This window comes from Athene noctua, chromosome 1 (assembly GCF_965140245.1).
Source record: "Athene noctua chromosome 1, bAthNoc1.hap1.1, whole genome shotgun sequence".
In the NCBI taxonomy this organism is placed as follows: Eukaryota; Metazoa; Chordata; class Aves; order Strigiformes; family Strigidae; genus Athene; species Athene noctua.
Window position 1 is genome coordinate 208205023 of NC_134037.1, and position 26737 is coordinate 208231759.

Here is a 26737-nt window from a genome sequence, read left to right on the forward strand (position 1 = left end):
GCATTGCAACTTACTAAAATTATAAGAAATGAATCCCTCTTTAAAAGATTCTAATTTTTTTTTAATTTGGGGTTTTGAATTTATTATTATTTATTATTGCATTTTAACATTTGATTTATATTACTCATGGCATTTTTAGGGTCCTTTTAATTCATTGTAAAAACTTATATCTTCTTAGTCTGTTGTAAGTTAACAAATATTTGAAAGTATTTATATTCATCTCAGAGAATTGTGTGCTTTCCAAAATACATAATGTAAAGAGCCTTCCATGAATCTGCAATATTTACTAGCATGTTCTAGTTTGCCTATTTACTTTAAGTTAAGATATAAGAAAAAAGACTATAAAGAGAGCATACTGCGCATAAACCTCAGGGTCCTTTCTGTTGTGTGGACAACTAAAGGTTACTTGTAATTATGGTTTGCTGACCATATTCTAGAAAATACTTGTAGTCATTTTGTAGAAGTTAAAAAGCCACATTTAATAACAGATAAAATAAATAGTAATGTTAGATTTGTATTTTTTTTGTCTAGCACACGGCTTCTTCAGAGCATTTTTCAGACATGAATAAACTAGTGGTGACAGACTTCGGTGAGAAATAGGAAGAAAGCTTTCAGGTGTTTTTGTACCAGTTGGGAAGTTTTGGAAGTGTCAGTCTGTGGGACTGTCTTGTGTAGTGAGTTACTCTCTTGGAGGCTGTGATTCAGAAATACTTTGAAGGAGAAAGCCTTGCCATTCACTAAGCTGGCTTGGATGTGGAACACTGATTATTTTATGGAGCTATGGTTAGCATCAACTTCTTTGGCAGGTGGACATCCACCAAAAATCCCATGTTATTAAAGACTGACTGCATTTAGAGGAGGCAAGAACATTTCCTCTCTATTCTACTCTGTCATTCCTTCCCTATATGCTTTTCCTTGGGGCTTATTTTATAATGTGGAAAGGGTAGGTGGCAGTGAGTTCAGAGATCTTGCTGCCTGATGACCTCTGCCCTTAAAGCCACTCCAGGCAAGGTAAGCCTACTGGATGTCTTTATGATTTTTTTTTTCCAGAATCCATCTGTGAGTGGATACCATTAAATACAATTAATTGTATTGAGATGATATATGGGTAAGGATGCACACCAAGCCTAAACAGAACTTGTATTATTTGCCCAGTAAAGGGAAAGGAGTGTCTAGATGGCTCAACTTCCGTTTCTCTTCCTTCCCTTAAGAGCAGATGCATCAGCAAGTATTTCAGTTTCTTTCATATCTGGAATAAAATACATAGGAAAACAAGTTTTATTGCATATAAGTCACTAATAGTATGGTGACAGCTATCTTGGATTGTGGGGTTGCTTGTGACAAACATACTTAAAAGATTTGCTGGGGGTGGGAACAGTGGCAATAATGAAGGCAAGAAAAGGGATGAAGCCAGTAACTGGGTGCTAGCAGCTGTCATGTGTCTGCTTGTAGCTCATGGCAGTTTCATTTCTACCTTTTTCTTCCCAACACACAGTGAAATGGTGTCATCTTAGCCAAGACTGACAGGCAATTCTCATAGCTTAGATTTCTTAATATTTGTGCACATACTTAGATTTGTAATTAATCCCACTGATTAGAAATGAATGCTTATGTATGGATTTATGTATCATGATAGATTTACATCGTAGTAGGACATGAAATGCATTCTTTCCATTTTTTCGGTTGTATGTAAGCATAGGATGGTACCAAATACTCTTACCTGTGCTTAACAAAAAAACTCTGGAATAATTTGCCTTGAATCTTTATAGTAAAAATACACACACACACATATATATGCATGCAATATTTGCAATATATGCGGTAAGCTGAAATTTATGTGTGTATGTCTTCTTCCCCTTAGATGATATCAGTAGAAAGAGTAATGGAATACACAGAACTTGAAAAAGAAGCTCCTTGGGAGACCAACAAGCATCCACCACCTGAATGGCCAAGCCAAGGAATGATAGCATTTGAAAATGTTAACTTCACTTACAGTCTAGATGGACCTTTGGTGTTAAGACATCTGTCTGTTTTAATTAAACCAAAAGAAAAGGTATGTATATGGCTGTCTTTGGCCATACACAGAAATTAAGCAGATAAGTTGGCAAACTTTGTGATAAAAGTACGTTATAAAATATATGGATGTTAGGAAATTAGTGGGTTTTTAAAAGATAAGCCTTAGTCATATTTAATAACAAAAGTTGCAGCCTCTTTTTCTATAAGTATAGCATAAATGTGTCTGGGAACATGACATTTCAGTCTGTCAGAAGATTAAACAGATCGTTTTCTGACAAAATTTGGGTTTCATCAGAAAGCAGAGACATACAAAATACCAACTAAGCCAAAGATGTTGGTTCAAATCTGAAGGAAATGGAGCTGCATTAGGAAATTGGGGATTCAATGGAGGGGACATAAATGGAACTAAGGATGTCAGCAGACAAGGTGAGCAGAGACAATTGAAAATAATGAATGTACATGCTCTTGCACAGAGCCCTGCATGGAAAAGAGAAGAAAAAAACACAAATCGGTTGCATAACTTTAAAATTAACGATTTTATTTCAGTTCCTTTCGGCTACCAATCCAATTAATTGTTGCCATTAATTAGATTGGTAGCCAAAAGAAACGTAGAAATAAAAAACTCTTCCTCCTCTGCAAATTTGACTCTTCCTCCCCAGTTTTGACACTATCCCAACTGAAAGAGTGCTGCAGGGAAGTTCTCCCCCACAGACAAAATTAAATTAGAGCCCTGCAGTGTTAATTCGTGCTTTGCTACATTTCAAGCCCACATGTACTTTTTTGATTAGGATATCTTCCCTAGAAGGCTGGTTCAACTCTCCACAATCATTGCCCTGGCTTCATTTGTAACATGCATTTCTATTCAGTCCCAAACCTGTTTCATTCCTCAAGTGGACCTTTTTAATAACATGCTTGTTACAACAGTTCAGCCCAACTTTGCTTCATGGAGATGATCTCATGGAATTAGGTATGGGTGAGTTAAAAATGGTGTTTGGGAAGAGCAAAAGGAATGTTTATCTACTCTTTTGCATATGGGACATCTCTCTAGCTGTTATATATCACTCCAATGTAATAGCAAACAAGAAGATTTACATTTCTTAGTGAGAGACAGAAATAAAAAACGGAACCAAGAGATATTAGCAATGTATGACTCAATCCTTGGTGGGGTCAGGAGGCGGAGGGATGACTGGGGGTATTTATGTTTGCTGAGTGGTTATGCTGCGGTTTTGTCATCCTGAAGTGAATTTGCCAGGCTTGAAACTGTTGCCAAGAACTTCGTGTTTGTCTTCTGTGATGTTTTGCACAATACTGCAGTAGACTGCCACTGTGTAAAATAAATCTCCCAAGCATCTGTGCTCCTTATATTGGTTTTAATTATGGAGAAGTGTCTCTTCAGAAACAGGTTTCCGGATCCACTAGGGATTCTGCCCATGCGGATGTCAGTGAGAGCTCTTATGCCTTATCAGGCCCCTGGCTCATACAGACTTCTGGTGACTACAGTGCCACTGGCAGAATGCATGGGTTTAAACTTCTGCTGTGCTTGTAGTTTTTGTTGTAGCCACCCCAGCGCCCAGTTTGGTAAGCTTTGTATGTACAGTAAGAATGGAGGAGGTGAGTACTAGCACTAGTAACTCGTGGGTTAGGGTCTCTTTTGATCTGTTTGTCTCAGCCTGCAGTATCTCCCTACAGTCAAAGCAGGCTAGGAAGGACACTCTGTTTTAACCATCTTTGCTAACATAGCATAGTCTGCCAGATACAGACCAGGGAGTGCTCACGTAAGGAGTTCCAGCAGCTGACTGTGATTAACCTCTTCAGCTACTGTAGCTGCAGCAGGAGAAGGTTAGCATGTGCAGCCTTGGGTTTTAAACACCACTCTCTTTGTTTTAGGCTGCTTATGAATGCTTATTGACTAATACACTGTTAAATGCACCTTGTTCTGACAGATCCTAAAACTGAGGGTATGACTACATGAAAAAGTTGGGAGAGTGAGGGTCTAGATTTACGACACGGCAGCTGTTCACATACATACTCTTACATTGTAGCCCGAAAGAGAGGTTGCCTGAGGGATAACAAAGAGAGGGGCAGTTTCAGTGAAGTAGCTGACATGCTGTAAATCTTACTCTCATTTTTTGTGCAGTTCTACTTTGAAGTACGAATGACACTTGAGTAATGATGAGCCCAGCATAGCAGGTGTACCCTGTATATGCATGTGGCTTATATCGGGCAACAAAATCCTGGCCATGTGATTCCTGTTAGGTGACCGGGACTTCCATTTGCAGCGATGGAGCTGTATTTGCACTGGCTGTGAACAGTGGCCTCTGAAGAACAGAATGTATTTTAGAAAAAAAAAAAAAAAAAAAAGTGTATACTTAGAGCTGTTTCAAATTCATGTCAATTTTCAGCAGCCTGTAGTCAATTGGACCAAAAACACAAATAGATTCCTCTAAATACTGAAGAGCATAGTCCTTTCATTTGATGCCAAACTGAAAGTGGGATTTTGACAATATGCAGAGCAGCTGCATTTTTATTTTAAGTATCAATGTATTTTTTTATGTTTCTTCTTTATATCCTTAATACAATACTTTATATCACTGACATTTACAGAGAAACAATTGAACTTTTGTTTTCACAACTCTGGGTGTCTGTGTTCTCCATTCAGCATTTTCTTTCTGAGCTGTAGTGTTACTGTTCAGAACTATTTTTCCTTTGTTTCACTGATATAATTTAGTGTACTAGACGTTTTATCATTTATTGTAACAGATTTGCTTAAATTAGGCTGTATCTTTAATAATAAGCACTGTATAAATGTTAATTAGTTTATATACAATAGTACAATAATGAATTGTTGGATGAAATTGTTGAATCAGAAAATTGAAGTAGAAAATACCTTTTAGATTATGCAGTATAAATTGCTTCTTGCAGTATACTTTTTTAGTGTTTTGTGTATTTTTGATCAAATGTGGGCACTGCTGCTTTGTCTGAGCTTAGTGTGTCTGACTGTTAGAAAGTTTCTTCTTGCTCTTCAATATAATGTTTCCTGTGCTTAATTTAATTCCAGCAGTCATTACTGCATACGAGTCTCAGGCAGTGGGTAATTGCCTTCTGGTGTCAGTACGTATACTCATGAAGGTTTTCATCTTTTTTCCCTTCTGCACCCCAATCACTTTGCCAGACTATATTGTACAAGTTTAATCCTTGTAAATCTTTCCTCATCAAATCAGTATCTCCAACCCATATTAATTTTGTATTGCACTTCTCTGAACTCTTTCCAGTGTGCTGATTTCTTCCTAGAAATGTAACGATTAGAACGGAGTGCAGGAAATAACGAATCCTGCCAGATCAGATCTGTGTAGAGGGTTACACCCATCACCTTCTCTGATACAATTGATTACTATACATTGTTTTCTTTAAGAATCCTTTACCTGAAAACAACATTTTTTAAAAAAAGAGTTTGCAGTTCCAATAGTATTTAATCACCACTGATTACTTGTCTCCTCTCACTTATTCATGGGCCTGCTTTCTCACAAGTGTTGGTTTCATACAAAATATTTGTAGGTCTTAACCCCTTGTCATTAAAGTTAGCAATCCCATGTTTTGTGTTGTCTCTACCTCTTTTCTGAAAGCATTATTTTATCACATTGCATACAGCTTCTGATTTTTGTTTGGGAACATATAAAAGCCTGGATCAATGTGATTTTATTTCTGTTTGGAAAGGAATTGCAGCTTGCATCCATGGCCTTGTAGTTTCAACACTTGTGTCCTCTCTGTCAAAGCTGTCTGAAGCATGAATACAGTTAAAAATCCTGCTAGTTTTGGCTTTAGAGTTTGCCTACTTTTAAAGTACTTCACCTTAACCATCTAACAAAATCAGTCTCAGTTGCTTAAATTGGGAATACTACTCATTTCTTGTTCCCAAAGTGCTTTGTGGGAGTCCTTTTTTGGGTTGAGTAGTAGATGCATACCTGAAATGATGTGCTTAACATCACCCAGCAAACCAGGTTTAGTATAGAAATTAACAGCCTTGAATCACGTTACTTTATACACTGAGCCACTTTATCTTGTTTCCACAATAAAACACCACACATCAAGGGAAAAATCTTTCACCTCTGAATATGATCCAAAAAATTGTTGGCTATCCAAATGTCACCTGAATCCAAACTGATTTGGGGGGAGGTTTTTTTAGTCTCGAAAAAATGTTAATTATAAAAAAGGTTTTTTTGGTGCTTGTTCCACTATAAACGCTGTGATGTTGTAAAACTGTTGCTTGACATACTAATTTATCCTGAAAAGCTCATGGTTTAATTGTACAAGTTTGGCTTCCTCTGTAGGTTGGAATAGTGGGAAGAACCGGAGCTGGGAAAAGCTCTCTGATAGCAGCCCTCTTTCGCTTGGCGGAACCCGAAGGAAGGATTTGGATTGATAAGTACTTGACATCAGAGCTAGGACTCCATGACTTGAGGAAGAAAATTTCAATTATACCTCAGGTAAGAGTGTGGCTTGGTCTGCTGTAAACATTTTCAGTATAATGCTGTAGTATTTTAAAATGCTCTGCTGGGATATGTTCCCCCTTCACCCCTGTGTGCAGAAGACATAGGAACCTTAGTGAGGCGTTACTCTTAGTTGAGTAAGGTCTTGATTATTTTAAGATAAAAAGAGCCAGCTTTGGGAACTGGAGCATTTTCTTCCTAGTTTTGTACCCTGTCTATTCCTCTGGAATACTTGTGAGTAGGTGTTAGCAGTATACTGTCCTCCTATAGTCTGGATAAGAGTAGAGAAAATCTGACAGTCTTCAGCAGTCCTCCGAAGTTACTTGCTCCTTTGGCAACAATTCCTGTCTAATGTGTTGCTTGAAGCTTCCTTAGTAAGGGACTTTAATGGATCACTTTCCATCCCAAAGTGTCCAAAGTTGGGTGCAAAGTCCCAGTCTAGTCACCCCTGTACAAACTGACTGAGGCTAGACCTAGAAAGAGAAAATGTGCCAACTAGAAGTGAGCTAACAGCCTTTCCATTATTTGGAGAAGGTTGGACAGGAGGAGGCAAGGGGAACAGACAGAAGTGTGGGTCATTATCACCCATAAACAAAAACTGGGTGAGTTTTAGAAGCTGAATGTGGGGAAGGCTGAAATACAGGAAAAAAGCTAAGACAGTGTTGGGAATAGTCTCTTCTCTGGTCCTGGACCAGAAGAAAGGATATTGCAAAAAGTCCAGTAGGTCACATCTCTTCTTTGGTCTTACTTTCAAATGAGACATTGAATCAGAGAAAGGTAATAACCTCAGAACTTCCTGAAGGCAGAGCCTGTGCAAGTGCCATGTTTCATGAGAGCTCTGATCTCTTCCATGATCATTTGCTTTGCACTGGAGAGGGAGGAAGAGAGAAAACCTCATATTCTGAGAATGCAAAGGCATGGTTTTGGCAAATAATTCATCTGGGATGTTCTAGCAAATAGAACAGTAGGCTGGAAAACAGGAATTCGTTTGCTGTGTTTAGCTTTAAGTCTTAGATCTCTGTATTTTATTACAGAAGCTGTATTTATGGTCCTTGCACCATCTGTGTAACTGAATGTTTCCTAGTCTGTTGGCAGGATGGCATTCATAGTGTATTACTTTCCTTAAATTGAGAATCTGATAAAAATGATAATGAACATGATTCCAAGTCACTCTTGATTATCTGGTTTGGTTTTTTTTTTCCTTTCCCAAGAGTAGGAGTCAGAGAAAAGAAGCAGATATACTATTACCAAAAAAAAACCAACCTCCCCCAACAGTTGGATTGTTCCTAATGCAGGATGTCTTTTGTTTCAGCATGCTGAAGGCTTTGTTATTGCACAGTGGAGGTACTTACTGGAAGTAGTCATCTTTTGTATGTAAAGAGGACTTTGTGTGGATTTAACATCTATTTTTTCGTTTGTGTGCAGCAATCTTTTCTCCTGAAAGCAGATGATCATCAGTTCATTTAAGGCCTACAGCTTTTTGAAAGCCTTGCCCATAGCTATTGCAGGTGATTTCAATGGTTGGAAAAATTCGACCCAGTTGAATAAAATAGAGTACTGAGACAGGAAAACTTCTGGTCAAATACAGTTTCTGTATGTTGAGTGATGCAGATGCTCAAGGGTCACTGCATTTAATTATACATGGGTTTTTTTCATACACTATCTATTGAAATGGTTGTAAAACTATTTTAATCCAGTTGAATTCTGTGACTTTTATCAAGTTTATATGATAGCATTTTCATCATGGTCCCAGAGGGTTTTAAGTGTCCAAAGACTATCAGGTAGCATTCTTTTTCCACATAAAGAAGACTTGTTTCCACTAAAAAAATAAGCAAAACTGTGAAGTGGTGGTAGTAAGAAGAGGAGGGTTTGGAATCAGGCTTATACTATAGTAAACTGAGTGATGAGCATTGTCTTGTACTGCATTAATAGCGTCAATAGTAGAAATAGTTATGTAACATCAGGTAGTTATTTTGCAGAAAATATCTTCCTAATTATATGGGAGGCTAAGAAACCAGAGGGAGAGATGGTTATTAAAATTATAACATAAAATATGCTAAATAGAACCATTCCTAGAGAGTGATGAGGCAAGACTGAAGTTTTCTTATATGTAAGTTTAAATACCTACCTGGAGAAATAAAAATGTGCTTAGGCCTCTTAATTGCTTGCTTGGATGGAGCTGCGTGAAGGTTGTGTTTGTAAATCTTTTCTATGCAAATGTTGTCTGCCTCCCTGACTGCAAGCATTTTTACAACAATTATTTACAGGTTTGTCTTATTACTTTCCTCTCATAAACCAGACTAATTTAAATAATAATCTGTGTCAGAAATGGTAATTAAAAAATATCCTTATCTTCTGTTGCAGTACATGTCTGTTGTTAGGACTTTTATAATAGTTATGAACACTTTATAAATTCTGCCTCTTATTTTGCCAACCTATAAAAATGGATTGAAAAGGAAAATAAACGTAACAATACCTTCAAAACACACCAAATGGTGTATTAAAATATGTATTGTTAAACAAATTACTTTCTAGGTGTTTTTGAAGAAAACTGTTCTTTAACCTGGTAATGTTTTTTTTAAATCCTTTTGTTCATTCAACAGGTTTTTAGTGACATGTTGCTAGTGCAGCAGATAACTTTCAAATAATTGGCATGTTACTTCAAGAAATGCATATGCTCTTTTACATTGCTTGTGGTATGTTCTGTCTTTGTTAATCCTTTTATACCATTCAGAAATGTGGCACAGTATACCAACCTTAGAAATGAAGGCACGGTAAAAAGGTTAAGGTCTAAATTCTGTTCTGATGTGCTGCAGCCCTTTGGAGCTGGGAATCACTAGGGTTAGGTGGGGCATTAAGTCACAACAGAGGTTAATCTAAGAGTAAGATGAAGTTATGCAATTTAAGTTAGACTTTATTTCCTAAGGGAGAAAAAAGGAAAGCATTTTGCATAAGTTTTCTCCAATTTAAAGACTGACAACATGATGAATGGTCTTCATTTATGATTAGCACTATTAGGGCTTTTGACTTGTTGTCTTTGTGTGGTATTAAGAGGAGTTTAGCCCCAAAAGTCGTGTCACTGCATGACTCTTGGGTCTGGCAACTCACATTAGTGAGTACTGATCTGTTGCTTAAGAAGTTCTGGATCAAAAGTCATCTTCCCACTTCTCAAACACTACATTTTCCAGTGTGAATTGAATAATACCAGATTGATTAATGATCTGTTACTGCTCTGACCAGGAGCTGAAGTAGAACAAAACTTACTTCGACCACAGGTAAACCCACATTGGTACCTGAATGGGAGAAGGTACTGATTTGACTCCCTGGTGTATTTTGAGTTAGAGCTTTGCCCAGAAGTACTCCAGTTCTAAGTAAGTTTGCTTTGATGCTGTGGCAGTATAGATTAACTTCTATGTGTATGGTTTTAAACGTTGTGTTGAGATGGTGAAAGCTGTTCCTCTTAGGCTCTGGTGGTAAATTGATGGGCTTTTATGGTATGAAATGAAAAAAAACCCCACAACCAAACAGAGAAGGAAAACTAGAAAAGCATTGTGAGCTCTTTGATTCCTCTCTGGCTTATGTACTTCAAAAACAAATTTTCAAAACTGCCCAAATATAATTTAGGACTGTGAGCTCATTGACAGTGGTGGTTGCAGGTTTTCATTAACAATACCAGGAGGATAGCAGTGATTTCATGTAAGTATATATATATAGCTTGTGGCATCAAAACAGTGGCATGTAAATGCCCGTTTGAGTACTGACATAACTGTGTACAGCAATTTGCAAACAGACCTGTCCTGTTTGGTAAATTATCTTCATACAGACTGCTTAAACACTTGCCTTCCCACTAGTCATGTCGTGTCTCCCCCGCCCCCCCCGCCCCCTTTAAACATGCTATTGTGAAACACACCTTTGCATTTCCTAAAAGATAGCTTGTTGTTGGATATTTCTGTGCTGTTGTTAGTTCTAATTATTATTAGATTACCTATTGCAGTATAAAACCTGTGTTTATAATGGAATGCTAATTTTACTGGGTTTTAGGAGCCTGTTTTATTCACTGGAACTATGAGGAAAAACTTGGATCCTTTCAATGAATACACCGATGAAGAGCTGTGGAATGCATTGGAAGAGGTGACTTATTAAATCTAGTAATGTACATCTGATATTTACAAACCAAATAACACTACAGTGCTTGTGTGTGTTAGGTTTTAGATGTTTTCATCAGGTCTGATAAGGGCATAGCTGTTGATGGAAAAAGGTGGATCATTGTGTGTGCATTTGTATATGTGTGTGTGCATGTGTGTGTAGACATGTATATTGTTATATAAGTCTCTTATGAAAAAATTACCCTTTGGAATGATGCTTTGGTTACATTTTGATTCATATCTTAATTTTAATGAACATTAATAGATTCTTAACAATGTGCTTTAATGTTTTTAAAATTCTAATAACTGACACACTGTGTAATCCAACTTGGCACTTACTCATTTTGTGTCAGAATAAAGGTAAACCTTGCATACTTATTGTTGTGTCATCAGACACACAATAGCTGATTTAAAAGAGAGTTACTCATCCTACAGTATGTTGACATGTCAACAGGTGCAGCTGAAGGAGGTTGTGGAAGATCTACCAAATAAAATGGACATGCAGCTGGCAGAATCTGGGTCTAATTTTAGTGTTGGTCAGAGACAGCTGGTGTGTCTTGCCAGAGCAGTTCTAAAAAAAAATCGGATTCTTATCATTGATGAAGCAACAGCAAATGTGGACCCAAGGTAAAAACAAAATCTGTCATATTAAGATGAGCTGTTTTTTCTTCTAATATGATCATCTGCACTGCAGAGATGAACTTAAATGCTTTGTATTTCTTGCAGTTTGTATTGCTATTTTATGTTTTTAATGATAGCATCATAACTATCTATTCAAAATGGGGCGGTTTAGCTTTGGCTACAGAGATTATATAAACTAAGCGCTCAAAATATCCCAAATTTCAGTGCATTCCATAGAGTTTGGGAAGTTAATGTTCAAAGTTTATTTGTCCTTCAGTCATAGACAAGACAAGAACCTCCTTGGAAATGCGCATCAGTGACATCAGAATAGCCATGAAACAATTTGAGTTCTGTTGATTTCTGGAAGATATGTCTCTTGGAAATAAATAAAGAAAATTTAATTAATCTTCCCCCCCAAAAAAAACAAAACAAGAAAGGTAAAAATGACTATTAGCAAAACCAGATACTTCTGGTTATGAGATGCTGTCCTTTCAGATGGCTCAGATGCCACTGTGTAATAAGTTACAGATAAAATAGGGGCAGGGGGGAAGGTAAGCTGTCCTAAACACCACAGGAATTGCAAAACAGATTTGGAGATGTTTAAAGCTACAGGACGGACTCATTTATCATTCGTTATTTTGTCTTGTATAACTCAGGCCATCAGAACTTTGCTGAATTCATTCCTGTTTGAACTAGAGTGTACTTCTAGAAAAACATCCAACCTCAATAGAAGAAAAATTCAATGACAACCCTTGTTAAATTGTTCCAATAGCTAAGTACCCCCACTGTTAATTTTTGAAACATTTGAAACGCTGGTGGAAATACTTTGGAAACAATACTGCAAACGTACTGCATCAATTAGTCTGAGCTGAATATATAGTTCCAACAAACTATGGCTTGAGGGAGAACTTGAAGTCCAAAGAGGACAATAACACAGCAAGTCCCTCAAACAGATGCATTAAGGATTTTGTATGTCATCTGGGCGTGACTCATTTTTATAACATCTTCTTGGGAGAGAAGTGGTGCCACTAGGGTAGCTTTGCAGTTCAGCTGACAGTGTATTTCTAAAACCTTTAGAGAAGTGCATTCCCTTCCCAGAGGTTGTATCTTTTTTTTTTTTTTTTCTTTTCCCCTTTTTTGGGTATTAGTTTGTTTTTGTCTGAGCTCTGGTAGATTAACTGTGATTAATCATAGCTGTGGAAATTTAATACTGTCTTACTCATCCTCCCTATTTTGGCATCTCACATGTGTGTGTTCTCAACTTGCACTATCCATTGAATTGATCTTGATTAATGTGTGCTGCAATATATATTATAATAAGGTAAATGTTTGTTTGTATCAACTCTATGCATAACAATACAAATAATAACTTGGAACTTCTTTGAATTCAGTTTGCATTAGAGTCATTATAACCTTTTCCTTAATGTGTTGCTATAACTAGAGCCAAGTATTTCCAGCTGTGCAATCTGATAGGATGCTCATCAGGAAATGCTGATGTGCGTTGCTTAACTGAGCAGTTAGGGAGGCATTTTTGGCATGTAAGGAAAACCTCCTTTTCTGATGCACAGCCCCCATACCTGGCACCCCTGTTTCAAGCCTGGCGGCAAGCACACATCGTATCAAGCACCTGGGTAGGAAACCATGGGGAGCTGCCGCTGGCGCTGGAGATACTATTTCTTTTTTTTCTTGTTTTTCTGGTGCTCAGTCTCTTTGCCTCAACCGCTGCTGCAACCATGTCCCTTCTCCAACCTGGAAGCACATGTGAGAAGGCAGGGTTTTTGGGGTGGGAGGAGGAGAAGGAAGGGTGAAGTGGCGTGAGGCAGTGGATGGACAGCAGGGTGAGAGGTGTGCAGTATGCACCTTTCCCAGGGATGAGGTACTCTCCACCATGTTTTTCCAGCTCAGCTAGGCTATTCTTGTCTGCTGCTGAGTGAAGCTGAGCAAAGGAGTGAAGGAAAGGAATTTGGAGTTCATCCTTCTCCCTTCCTCTTACATCTTAGAGCTCCCATACGTACCCTTATTTTCCCCTTTGCTCCTGGTAGCCACCAGGTCCTCTGAATGCTGCAGGGGTGTCAGCACTGTCGTGAGGGAAAGGAGGAGCTTGCCATAAGGAAGGTTGCCCTAAGTCAGACTACTTGCATGTTTTATGTGATGACTGGCAGACATTTCACTTGATCTTATCTTCTTCGTTCTGAAGCCAGCATTCTCACCCTGAAGAATGGATTAATTTTAAAGTACTTGAAACATTCTGGAAAGTTGTATGAAATCTGGAGCAGAAGAGCTGAAAATCTTTCTGTAGTCACTTTGGTGATATACTGGAAAAAGATCCTTAGTAGCTGAGACTTTTTTTTAAGTACTAAGTTGAACTTACTAAGCTTTCTGTGCACTGACTACAGTATTATGCATACTTTATAGAGGACAAAACTTACTGGGATCAGTTCACTGCCACGTTTCTACATTGGTTGTTCATTAAGTTTGGTAAAAACAGCCATTGCACGTAGTTCAGTTCATTAGCCAGCTTAAACTTGTAAGGTTTAACCTTTCGTTACATCTAACTGCTATCTGTAACTGTTTCTCTTTTGGAGAAATTATCTAAAGCCACTCAGGAATTTTGTAGTGTGAGATATGCTTCCAGGACAATCCCAGGAGGACATTAGACTGAAGATAATGACTTATCCAGTGGTGCTTTCAGCAGCTTGGTTGCTTCTCATTCAGGTTGTATTTATTCTTGCTCTTTAGATAGTTTTCTTTTTACACAGTCAACTAATTCAGGTTATACCAGATCTCGGGTTGCTGTGAAACTTGGTGTTAGATTCTCAACCTGTAGTGCCAGTGGGACAGCTATACCACCATTTTGTGCTTTGTTATTGTGCTGTTCCTTGCTATGGGGAGTATCCTGGTTTCCATTTTCATATCAGATTAGTGTTGAGCTTTTGTCATCTAGCAGCCCTGATTTTGGTATTCAGGTTGCATCTTTGGTTTCTAATGTGCCTGAAAGATCATGAGGTTTGATCCACTGAGTTGGGTGATGGCACTTGCCTGGTACTTGGCCACTTTCTTGATGTGGGTAGGTGCCACAAAGGGTTCATTTATGCCCTGAAAAAGGACAGAAATGCTGCTTCCTTTGGTTCTTTTCTAGAGGATAGGTGACTCTAGTTGACATGTGATACAGTCTCCATACTCTGTCAGCATGTAATTCTGTATACAGATCCTTTTCTTAGTCTTCTAGATTTTCTTGCCTTTTCTGCCTTCGTCCTGAGATTCCCCTGGAGGTTATTGATGGTGCTTCTGCCTGACACCCCAAAAACTATAGTCCAAGATCTACCATGAACCTTAGAGAGGATCTGGTCGAGTCCCTATCAGCGGACATATATGCATGAGATTTCATACTGTGATACTTGAAGATGGAACTGTTAGGTCTGTTTCTGATTACTTTGTAGTCTCATTTTAGAACCTCCACAATATGGCCAGCAGTTTCTTTACTAGGGATAAGCTTATATTCAAGAAATACCTGTTTAAGATAATAGTTTGATAGTATCTATCTAAGAATGATAAATGGCTTCTGTTGTAAATGTAGGAAGAGGTGGTGCTATAAGGAATGCACTTAATAAAGGAAGATATAATAAATGAATGCAGAGGACAGGGATGTTCAAGGATGAGGCATTCTCCTCAGTTAACAGTAGAAATAACCTGAGAATTACAAATCATTATGAGCCCTGTAAAAAGTTGTTTTCAAAATTCCTGAGCAAGCTACAATTCTCTGTGCTTTGTAGTAGCTCTGCAGGAAACCTCACCTTGAGCTTGACTATAAGGAAAGAAAAAGACTTTCTTTACATAATTCCAGGGAGTATTGAACCTTTTGTTTCTGTTTCACTATTCTAACCACTGCAGAGAACACATCCCGCTGTCTATATAAGCCTCTTCCCTACTGAGTGCTTTCATGTATAGTCCTGTTATTTTTCATTTGAAAGTAAGAGTAGTGAGGTCATTGAGCCATTGCTGAGAAGATAGCAAAAAAAGATACATGCATTAACACTGGGGTGAAAGCACTGATATTGCTGTGATGTGGGGCATTAACGAACAACTTTGTTTTCTCAAGGGGGCTGTTAACACACAGGGCTGAAGAGTCTGGCTCGGTCCTGACTTCTCCTCCTGACTCTTTCCCTGATTGCATACTGTCCTTGGTTCAAAAGGAGGAGTTGAAGAACACCTGCTTCCCAACGTGCTCTTTAGCTTCTTTTAGAAAGTAGGAGCAGAAGGCCAAGCCTTCTGAAACTGCTGCCCGGAACCCAGTTCTCTTAAGCTTATGACAGAGCTTAAACGTTTCTGTCCCCAGATGAAGATGACAGTGAGCATGCATGGGAACACTTACTTAACTGTTTATGTCTTCCTTCTTTCTGATGATTTGTGCTGTCATCAGCAGGGATCTGTCTATTCGTTTGTCATGCTGATTGCTTAAACTTAGTTTGTAACAGAAGTTATGTTTGGTCCTTCAGAGTATGAGCTTTTGCTTCCTATTATGGAAACTTAATGGTTACTCTATTCCTCTTAAGTCATCCTGTTCTTCCACAGTTGTCTTTATCCACTTTTTAATGTTAGCGCCTCCTGACATGTGGCATCAGAGCAATTATTTTTGCTTAATTTATGAAGTGATACCAAATATTTATCATGTGCAGACAGATTCAATGTAAAGTACTACTTCTGTCTAAAAAATGATAATTTGTTAGAGGAAGATGTGTTGCATGAATCTTTGCTGTATTTTATTTGATTTTCTGCTTACTTTTAACAATTTGAAGAATTAAGTCTTTGCAAGCAACTGGCTGGAAAAAACATGACTGCCTAAATATACCAGTTTATGCAGATATCCCCTTTGTCTTGCTTTAACCCTGTCTACAACATTTATTATTCTTCAGTCATTATATATAAAACTACAATTTCATATTTTTAATAGAAATCCTGGAAACAAGACCCATGCCTTCAAGTTGACTGACTTCTAGGCTGAAGTTTCCTTGCTCTAACTAACCCCAGTATCTTTTGAGTTCTTTGTGTCTTCCTTCTTATCTTGGATGAGAATTCCAGTTTCAGTACCTTTTTCTGCATTGTCACCACTCATGGGGTTTTTTTGAAGGCTGATGGACACCATGTGAGTATTCACATGGCCTGGCTTTGTGCCCAGGTTGAGAGCAGAGGCTTCCTGTGCAATGTGGGCTGTCAGTTACCTCTAGAGGGCATTCATCACCTGATGGCTGCCTAATTCTGGTTCTCTGATTCCCCTTCTAGCCATGCCTTTCCTCTTTCATTGACTAAAGAGAGGGCTGTATAGATGTGCACATTTAAGCCTGACTGGTATGCTATAAGTTAGGTGGTGGCAATGCTTCTCTTGTACAGTTAGTTACTTGAATAATCTCTGGTTTTATGAGTATTGCACCTCTTTTGCCTTGATGCTTGTTTATATAGCTAAAGAACCTTTAGCTTTATGTGTTTTCTGTATATTTCAGTATAATTTTATTTCCTTTTCACAATTCTCAGCTTTGTTTGTGACAGTTAACTCTTTAACCCTGTACTTCAGTGTCTGTGCTCTAGCTTAATTTTCATTCTTTACAAATCTTATGTTTCCTCCTGATATCCTTTCCTTAGGTGGCCATTTCATATAGTAAGTTGAGGCTCTTGAAAGCTTTTATCCCTTTCCTTGGATTGTTCATTCCAGTTAACACTTTTGACTTCGGAATATGCCAGGTTGTTTTTTTTCTGTATTCAGGTTCTTGAGCTACTCCATTCATAGTTTAGTATGCCAACCACCTCCTTTATTTAATCTCCTTTTGCAGTTGAAATCCAGAACCTTAGTTATAGGCTTTCTTGTCCTTCAGTTGATCTGCAGTTAAGGATATTTACTTTCACCGACTTTTTTTTTCTGCTTGCAGAAACTAAAGCTTGAAAGAAAATAACACTCTTTTTTTGGTTTAGAAATCTGTAGGAATATCTGACTCTACAGAGTTTTCCTCTCTCTGTAATCAAAGCCTGGGAAGCCAGTCTCCTGAAATGAAACCTATTGCTCTACTTGCAAGAAGAAACTCTTTCCTCCTGAAGTATTAGAGAATGGATTTTGGAGTATGTTTCATGATATGCCTCAAAGTCATTTAATATAACGAGAGGAAGAAGCACTTTATTGACTTCCTAAGCATATATTCTGCTATAGTCATGTTTGATGAAGACATAAAACCTGCCTGCCATTCAGTTATCCATGCAAGCATCTTAATTTTGTCTGCATTGCTTTTGCTGTGTTTCAGAACAGATGAGTTCATTCAAAAGACCATCCGTGAAAAGTTTGCTCACTGCACAGTGCTGACCATTGCACACCGCTTGAACACCATTATTGACAGTGACAGGATTATGGTAAGACAGTTAACTGTTTAATTTTTTTTTTTTCCTCTGAAGAAGAGTAATGCTATTGACTCTTTCTTATTAATTTTGATCCAAAAGTGGACAGTGGTTTAGGCCATACCTTAGACTTACCCTAGTTAACCTAGTTATCCTAGGTACTGTGATTGATAACTCATAAAACTGGAGAAGTAATGACCTGACAAGACTTCTGACATTATCTGGCCCTGTGGTTTCCAACCTGCAAGGCGTGAACCCATCGCAGGTGAGACGCAGCAACAGACCTGAGCAAATAAACTCTGCTAGCACTAGGAGCCTGTGAAGACACACCCAAGAGGCTCTGAACAGAGTCAGCTGGATTCGGTCAGGTTTATTAATTCAGTCTCGGTGGGCTGAGGGAGGCAGTGACAATAGTTAGTGGTATGGGATGTGTGAGGAGGAAGTGGTAGAGGTTCCGGGGTAGGAGACATGGAGGCAGCAGCTGCCCTGGGGCGAGGGTGGTGGTGGTGGGAGAAGTGGAACTAGACTGGTGAGGTAGTAACATAGCCAGCTTTCTAAAGTGAGGTTCAAACAGAAAAGATGAAGCACTACCAATCCAGCAGCCTCTGCCATCTTTGTTCCCAACAGAGCAGTGATATACTCTGCCACTCTGAAATACCCTCTCTGCCATCTTGTCTGCCCCATGGTAGAGTGCACCTGCATAGAAATTAGGAAATACTTGCTGATTATTTTCATAAAGGCAATGGTCTTTCCTAGGCTCTCAGGAAATCAGACTGGTTTGTGTCCTTGAAACAATGTGCAGCCTGCAGTTTTCTGCAGTAGGAACAGGAGCCCTTTGCAAGCATTAACTTCACAGTCAGTTAATGAAGTAACTGACATAGTGGGCAAACCATGTTTGCGAGTGGAACTCAAATTTTACCAGGCTTCAAGCAGAAATTACCCTTCGTGTCTCAGTGGTAACCTTAAAAAAAAATACTTTCTGCAACTTTTGTTTTGTGAAAATGAAGCATGTTAATTCTTTCCATTTTTCTTTACTGGATGCTCAAAACATTTTAAAATCTGTGGTTGAGTTACAATGGTTGCCTGAAGTACACAAAATTAAACAGTTGGATCTACTGAGGTGAGTGGTGTTTTGAGGAGTAGAATAGATTGTGAACTGAGTGATTATAGTTTACTTACAAAGACAGAAACCAGCAGAACTGCCATAAGTAGTCATGTAATTGCAAGCATTTAACGTATAATAAATAAATATTTTCTTCACTGGTGAATACCTCCCCACAGGTCTAATGGATATGTTGGTGTTTTCTACAACTAAAGTGAACAAAAGATTTGTGAGGAAACAACTGTGACCTAATTAATAGCTCTGTGTGTATGTTAGCTGTCCAAAGGTATTTCTGTGGGTTTTGGTTCATTAACTACCATTAGCAAGTTATGCACAGAATGCTCTTTCCATGAAGATGTTTCCATAGTTTTACCTTTAATATCATGCAGTTGTAATGAAAACTAAAACATGTTATTTTTTTACCAAAAATCATTGGAACAAAGTATAGAAATCGCTGTTCTTCCCAAAGTGCTTATTAGCAACTATATAGCTACTCTTACTGCATTTTTAGAGTCTGTACATTATTCTTAACCTGCTGTTGTTTCAGTTTAGCCACTATTAAGATTTCTAGTTTCGTAAAAGGAAAGGTTGTTTATGTACATACATTGTTTAATACAGTCTCTTTTGAATGCCTTTGAACTCTTTAGAGTATTAAGAAACAAATTGCAAGATGTGCCTTCGAGTCCGCAGTCATTAGTAACTCTTAAATATTTTTCATCTTTTTACATTGCTTCATTTTCATCTTCTTACTGATTGCTGTAATATTTTGGAGAGAGAGTAGTGTGAGAAGCATAGGACAGAAAAAAGGAAGAAAGTTGACATGTGACTCCCTTAACAAACCTGTTTTCTTGACATCCTTATTCAGTTATTGATTCTGTTTCCAGACAAATCATAAATATGATCACATATTTTAAATGATCAGAATTATGGCAGCTGTGTTTTAGTTATGCTTTTAATTACTTGGTTTACTCAGGCATGTAACTCCTAGTGGGAATATAACAGAATTTTGTAAGAATAAGAAAAATGTGTGTTAAAAATGCAAGGAAAAATAATATCCCTCTAGAAGACTAACTATTAATGAGTGCTGTTAACAATAAAAACAGCATTCATGGAAAATTAATCGTTTACTTAAATATCACAAAGATTGAGAAGACCGCACTAAAGAAAACTTTCAGTGTATTTTAAAATTTGGTTAGTCAATAATGTATTTTAGTAATTCTCAAATTTAACTTGATGCAGCTTCTTTTTTAAGAGTAAGAATGCACAGGCTGCAGTGTATTGTTCTTCCATTACCCACTATTAAAACCCCTGGTTTTGTTTCTCTTGTTAACTGAGGCCTCTGGGTGCAATAGGTGCAATAATGCCTTCATTTATAAGCCATCCCAAATGGGGATGCTATCACAGTAAATTTGTTAGAAAATGAGGGAAGAACAACAAAGTTGGAACCTAACAATTGTCTTTTGACAAATAATAAGTGAAGTTATTTTTCAAACAAATTTTGCTCAAACTTGTTCAACTCTCTTAATTCAGTTGCAAAAGTCCAAGTCTGTTCCTGAACAACTATACATAACCTTGAACACAAACTAGGGTTTCCCTGCCTTCCCACTGAATCAGATTGAAAAGAACCTCAGGAGGTCTTTAGTCTAACCTCCTGCTCAAAGCAGGGTTAGCCCTAATTTCAGATCAGATTGCTCGGGGCTTTTTCCAATTGGGTCTTGAAAACCTTGAAATATGGAGATTCCACAACCTCTCTGTAAAACCTGCTCCAGTGCTTAATTATCTGCTGTGAAACATTTTTTTTCTAAATATCCAGTTGAAGCTTCGCTTGGGTTTATGGCAGTTGTTTCTTGTTTTCCCATAGTGTATCTCACTGAAGAGCCTGCTTCTTTCTTCTCAGTAACTTCCTTGTAGGTATGGGAAGATTGCTGTTAAGTCCCCTGAAGCAATCTGCTCTCCAGGGTGAGCAAGCCCTTCTGTGTAAGATCCTCATAGGTTAAGTGCTCCAGTCCACTGACCACCCTGATGACCCTATTTAGAACTAGCTCCAATTTACCCTCATCTTCCATGTACTAAGGGGTCAAAATTGGTCACCGTATTCCAGATCTGATATGATGAGCACTGACTAAAGCAATTCACTTGATCTGCACGCGTGTTGACGCTGCCTGACTTCTGTTTAGCTTACTGAATGCCAGGACCCCACCTCCTTTTCAGCACAGCTGATGCCCAGGCAGTTACTTCCAAACTGGTACTGATGCAGGGGGTCAGTCCATTCCAGATTCAGTACTTTGCATCTGTCATTGTTGAGTGTCATGAAGTTCATGCTGACGTATTCCTTTAGCCTGTCTAGATCTAAATATCTTTGAATGTCAACCTTGTCTTAAGCATATTGACTGTAATCTCCAGTTTGGTGTTGTCCACAAGCTTTTGACGTAACTCAATTTAATTGCTGGTTAAAGCAGAGCTTTCCCCAAAAAAGTTCACTTTTAAGGTTAATCCGAACATTTAAAAAAAAAATATTTGAACAGAAAATAATTTTGAGAAAGTCATGAGAAAATGTCAAGTTGGATGAGTATGGAAATAGGAACTGAACGTGAACTGTTGCATGTCTGCTCACACCCATCGTAATAACCGGTTCTATTTTAGAAGAGAAGAAAAGCCTACTGGAAGAGGGGAAAAAGGAAGAACAGAATAGATTTTATACAACTGTAGACAAATCTGGCCTCAGGAGTTGTTTTAATTCTCGTTTGTTCCATTCCCAAAACCATACCTCTGGTTTCATAATCCAGGTCACGCCTTAAGGGTATTTCCATTATATCTATCTTAGTGATAAACATATTTTATCAGAACTTCAAACACTTAAAATCATTGAGGGAAGAGCTGTATTGTGTAACGTGATACTCTCTAACCCAATCACCTCAATGAGTAATACTACATTGCTCTTGCATAGGACCTTTCATCTGGAAATTGTAACGCTCTTTACAAACATTAATTAATTAAACTTCAAACACCTGGGTGAGATAGGGAAGTATCCATACAATCTTTGGAACCAAAGTTCGAAAGACTTGCTAAGTCAGACCATCAAATAATACTGCCATAAAATTATAATCCAGTGGTTTTCAAACTCTTTTATTTTTTTCTTTTCTTCCCTCTGAGTTTCTCTAGAGTCTCATAGGAGATCTTCTCATTCCTTCTTCTTCATTAGTTTGAGAACGCAAGTTGTAACTCCTCCCATCAGGTGCTAGCAGTACCCGTTTTGCTCTTTGGCACAGACAGCCACCCTGCTCCCTGGCAGAAGAGTGGGATAAATGCTGCAGCTGCCTCTTCTGTGATGGCAAATCCTGGCAGAAGCTCAGCTTAGGCTTGCTTCTCTGGCCCCTCATTCCACATAGCTTCCCTCCACCACAACAGCTGCTTCCCTGCCCTGTCCTCACTTTAGAGGGAGAGAGCCTTTTACATGAACTGCATCTGCAGCTCACTGAACTCAGGCAGGAGCAGCCCAGGGTAGCCAAGAGGCACCACTCCCAAGACTTCCAGTCAGATCTCATTAAAATCCTCATCACCCACTCCTCCCCCTCCTCTTTGCTTCTTCTCCAGGTTGAGAAATACTCTTTAGAAACTGTGTTTTTACAGAGGGGACAACAGAAGCGTACAGAAATTGAGGCTCACCGGGGGACATAGTGGATCAGTAGCAAGTTAAGCGTATGCGTATGACAAGAGTGTGATGCGGTTGTTTGCTCTATATATTATGCTGTAGTCTCTCTATAAGAAAGCCACAGAGTAGTCAAAACTTGTGCATTTTCCAGTGACATGGATGTTTCTCCACAGAGACTTTTCATATCAGTGCAATACTTCTTTGAACTGGAAAAACTTCATGCAAGCAGAACTTGATCTAGTAATTAAAAACTGTCATTCAAATAGGAAGTTTTTGATGAAGAGAATCATGGGAAGAGATTTGTTTTATTTATGGGAAAACCTGTTGTGGTTGCATTCTGAAATGACTGATACTCAGGGTAACAATACAATGTGCTTCACAGCCAGACTTGAGTTGTTTTTTTGGTCATTAGAAAATTACTTCCCACATCTTTCCGGTAAGCCTCCCTTGTTCAGTTGTTCTCATTTTTCTGACGTTATGTTTATGGTGCTAGAAGATTTGGACCTCATAAATCAGGTACCGTGTTTCATGCACTGTAGACCTCTAACCTCAGTGGGGCAGTCAGTCCACCAAGAGTAGGTGTAAACATCTTGAAGGCAAAGGGGAAACTGGAGAAACAGTTTGCATGATGAAGGGGTCACCTACAGCTAGACAGAAAATGCTATGCCGTAGACAGGGTCTGAGCACTTGTCTCTCTGGAGTGCTGGTATCTGACCCAGTATTGCACATCAGTATCCTTCTTCCATCCAGTTGGAGATGAGGCAGTGGTGTTAATGAGACATCCTAAGCAAACATGATAGTAATGGCAATGCTGCCCTTCCTTAGCATGAGGATGTCAGCATTCTTCCAGGAAGTGAAGAAATCTGTGCTTTACATTGTCTTCTGTCTGAGGAGGTCTGGATGCAATGTTCCCCATTCCCAGAAAGATGCCATACCCATCAGTGTACCCAGGGTAGTCAGGTTAAGGCCAGTCTCCACCCTTCCTTTTGAAGTGTGGTGCTGCCAGAAATGCAAGAGTCATGGAGCTAGAAGGAGAAGTAGTGTGAAGGAATCTGAATTTGCAGCCCAGTGAGAAGCAGAGCTCTTGAAAGATATGGGGAGCTCCAGCTGCCGTATTGATGCCTTCATGTGAGCTTTCGTTGCAGTGGCCCAACTTCATATGGAGATGTGGAGAATGTAGGAAGGTGGTGCTGTGTTCTGTTGCCTCTTTTTTTTCTGGCTTTTTTGCTACTTACATGTTTTACAATAAATTCTAGACATTCTGTTTAGGGGGGATTATATAGGTTGCAAGATATAGAAATGTGCAGTCTTAGCTACAGAATAGTTCTTTGTGAAAACTCTGCACGTTGCCGTTAAGTGTTCGAGTCCTTCCTCTTAAGTACGTACATGTAGGACTGTTTCTTTGGTGGAGAGCTACCTGCTGTCAGATACAGGCCCTCAAGTACATAAGATGTCTTAAGAGAGGTCAACTGGCAAGACTGTAAATTTTCCTGGAGCCTGGGATGGTAAAACATGAAACTTTATGGATAGTGGAAGTAATTGGGGCTATATTCAGAGCTGTTGTTCAGTCCTTCAAAATTTGAAAGTAGGAGAACTGCAAGTGTATAAAATGTTTTGGGTTTTTTTTCGTTCTGTAACAGAGCTGAAGAGGGGGTTGACCTTACATTAGCCCAGTATCTGGAGTGTAGTGAAATAATATTGCATATTATGCTTGTGCTATTGTAATCGTTTATTCTGTTAAAAGAGTATAAAGGGAGTTTAGTGGATTATAGTGGATTGAATGAAAGCCAAATTTTTGAAACTAGCGATCAGGTCTCCAAAGATACTTAAGCACCTAATTCTTCCTAGAAACCTTAAAGTACCTTGTGGATCTGAATCCAGTAATCCACAATAAAGTTGCTACATTCATATTTGTGCACCTGCTGACATTATTCAAAAGGAAAAAACACTACTAAAACTCCTATTTTTGTCTAAGCCTCTGTCTTGAAAATATGGATCAGGGAATATTAGAATTTTAGAATATTAAAATTTATTCTTTTTTATTCAACCTAAGAAAAATCCCAACTGTGCTGTAGGACCAAAGTCTCTTGAGTAAAGAAATGTGAAAGTAAGAATATGAAGGATAGTCATAGAGGGGGACCTGCATGGAGCAGAAGACAAAAATTAATGGTGGAGATGCCTTGCAGAGGGGAGGTGAAAGAACACTGGGTGTCGGCATACCTGAATATCGGTATGTACACGGTAAAAACATTGCTTGTTTACATGTGTTCTGTAAGGTGAGTGGTAAACTGTGTGGATGTCCAGATTTTCAGGACAAGGTGAAAACTTAGGAAAGAGCAGTTAGCTATAAGGGCTGATGAAATATTTCAGGGAGACTCTGGAGTTTTTAAGCAATTCCACCAGATGTTGTGTGTGATTAATGCCAGCCTACCTACTTGGCTCTTGGCTGTGTTGGAGCCCATCTGGCCAACTGATGGAAGGCAAAGGGCCTGGGAACCGTTAGGTTTCTCCTTTCATTTGGTAACTCAAGACTTGCAGAGTTTCTGGAAGAGCTGAGCATTTAGCAAGTGATTTTTCAGAAATGATCAGGGCTTTTTTGAATCTGAACAAAGGCAACTTCTACCATTCCCAGATCTTCTGAAATTGGGTTGATGTTTAGCAAACCACAAGGAAAAACCAGATCCTTCCATGTTCTTTCTTGGAATTTACTAATTGAGTTCAACAAATATCAACAGTGAACACATTGTTTTCAAAGCTGAGTAATTTATGCATCTTTGCTATTAAGAGAAGATAGTGATGTTTAGGTCAGATTTTGCATAAAATACTGAGCTGTGTGCTATGTACTGAGCTATGGTCATGTATCAGAGCAAGTGTTGGCAGCTGAAATAAAGTGTCTATGACAGTTGTAAATAGCACACCTGGCCCAGCTGTCTCTAAAATGTGTCAAAATCCCTGTGTGCTTGAAAAGATACTAGGACTGTTGATTCTGTTTGCCAGTTTTAAGTCACATCTCTCCAAAACATAGTCATCTTTGAGTTCTTAAAAGCTGCTCCCATTTCAGGAGGGCTGCCCAACAAGATATTTTCTTTTGCCCGAATAAAACAACTAATTATTGAGGCAGTACTTTAGCTGGGAGCATTCAAATGAAGAGCTGGATTTAAATTACTACAGGAAGTGAAGCCAATGTTTTATGCACCCTGATCTCTTTTTGTCAGGCATTAGCGTGTAAATGTGTTTCCATCAGTATAAGGGCAGGATGGTTGGATGATGTTTCTTTAAAGACAGTGGTATGGCATCCATAGGCATACTAAAACATCTTTAGAGAATTTTTTATTTTTTTTTCCTCAGAAATACTATATTACTGTTTAAAAGCAAATTAGCACAGGACATGCGGGTGGCTGATGCTTTGAGCAGACAGTTTCTGATAAGGTAAAAGTGTGTACATGGCAGCTGAGCCACAAGTTCATTGTCATCAGAAACTGATAAAACCAAGAGACATGCCCAGTCATCTGCAATATTGCTTAATGTCTTGAAAAGTATGATATCCTTGTAGCTTATCTAACCTTTTAAGACCCTCAAAAGCCTTATTAAAGAGTGTGATTTCTTAAGCTGAAGTGTATCTTCTATCACTTCAAGGCCACATTTGAGCCATTCTGCAATCCCAATTGAGAAATGTGGTTTTACAGTTATGGAAACAGTCATTACTGATTGACCAAGGGAGAGTTTTGTCAGCAAGTTGGTAAGAACTGGCATGAGGTCCCTTCGTACCCTGTAAGGGAAAGGTTGAAGTTGCACTGGTATATCAGATGTTTTGAGGTGAGGAAACTGAACAATACAAGAAGCATCTGCAGTGACTCCTTAACAGGCTGCTTTCCTCCAGCAAGATACACAAGGAGTTAATATCAAATGATTATCAGTAGAATAAGACTCATTACTACATGCATAATTGATATTTTTCCCCACAACATTCCAGACAGCTTACAGTGGGGTGTCATCAGACAGAGAAAAAGAAGGTAGATTTTTAAGCCTCTGCAAGAAAAGTAAAGATAACTCATATGTGGAACAATTTACCAGGCAGTGTTGCATGCTCAATTTTCCCTGAATTATAGCTCAGGAATAATTTCAGTTTAATGAAATCCACTATTTATGGTTACAGAACAAAATGTCTGAAGTTGCCTTTTCTGTGAAATGGGAAGGTGGACAGGAGGTACATGTCAAATCCCAGTGACTGGCGGCATATTTGGCATTGTAACAGCAAATTTAAGCTCTGCTGAGGTGAAATATTTGGAAAATCTGAAAATAATAATTCAGATTATAAGAAGGTAAATGCTCAACT

General features: G+C 38.5%; 1 protein-coding gene across 2 annotated transcripts in view; it reads left to right on the plus strand.

Moving 5' to 3' along the window:
• Window positions 1-26737, plus strand: part of ABCC4 (ATP binding cassette subfamily C member 4 (PEL blood group)) — a 150774-nt gene that overhangs the window by 112448 nt on the left and 11589 nt on the right. Inside the window, exons 25-30 of one of the 2 annotated variants that reach the window (XM_074911542.1) lie at window positions 1862-2057; window positions 5075-5127; window positions 6345-6500; window positions 10545-10634; window positions 11103-11275; window positions 17557-17662. In XM_074911542.1, the coding sequence (XP_074767643.1) occupies window positions 1862-2057; window positions 5075-5127; window positions 6345-6500; window positions 10545-10634; window positions 11103-11275; window positions 17557-17662 (774 nt within the window). The remainder of the gene's footprint in view (window positions 1-1861; window positions 2058-5074; window positions 5128-6344; window positions 6501-10544; window positions 10635-11102; window positions 11276-17556; window positions 17663-26737) is intronic. The other variant, XM_074911551.1, reaches the window with a different exon arrangement.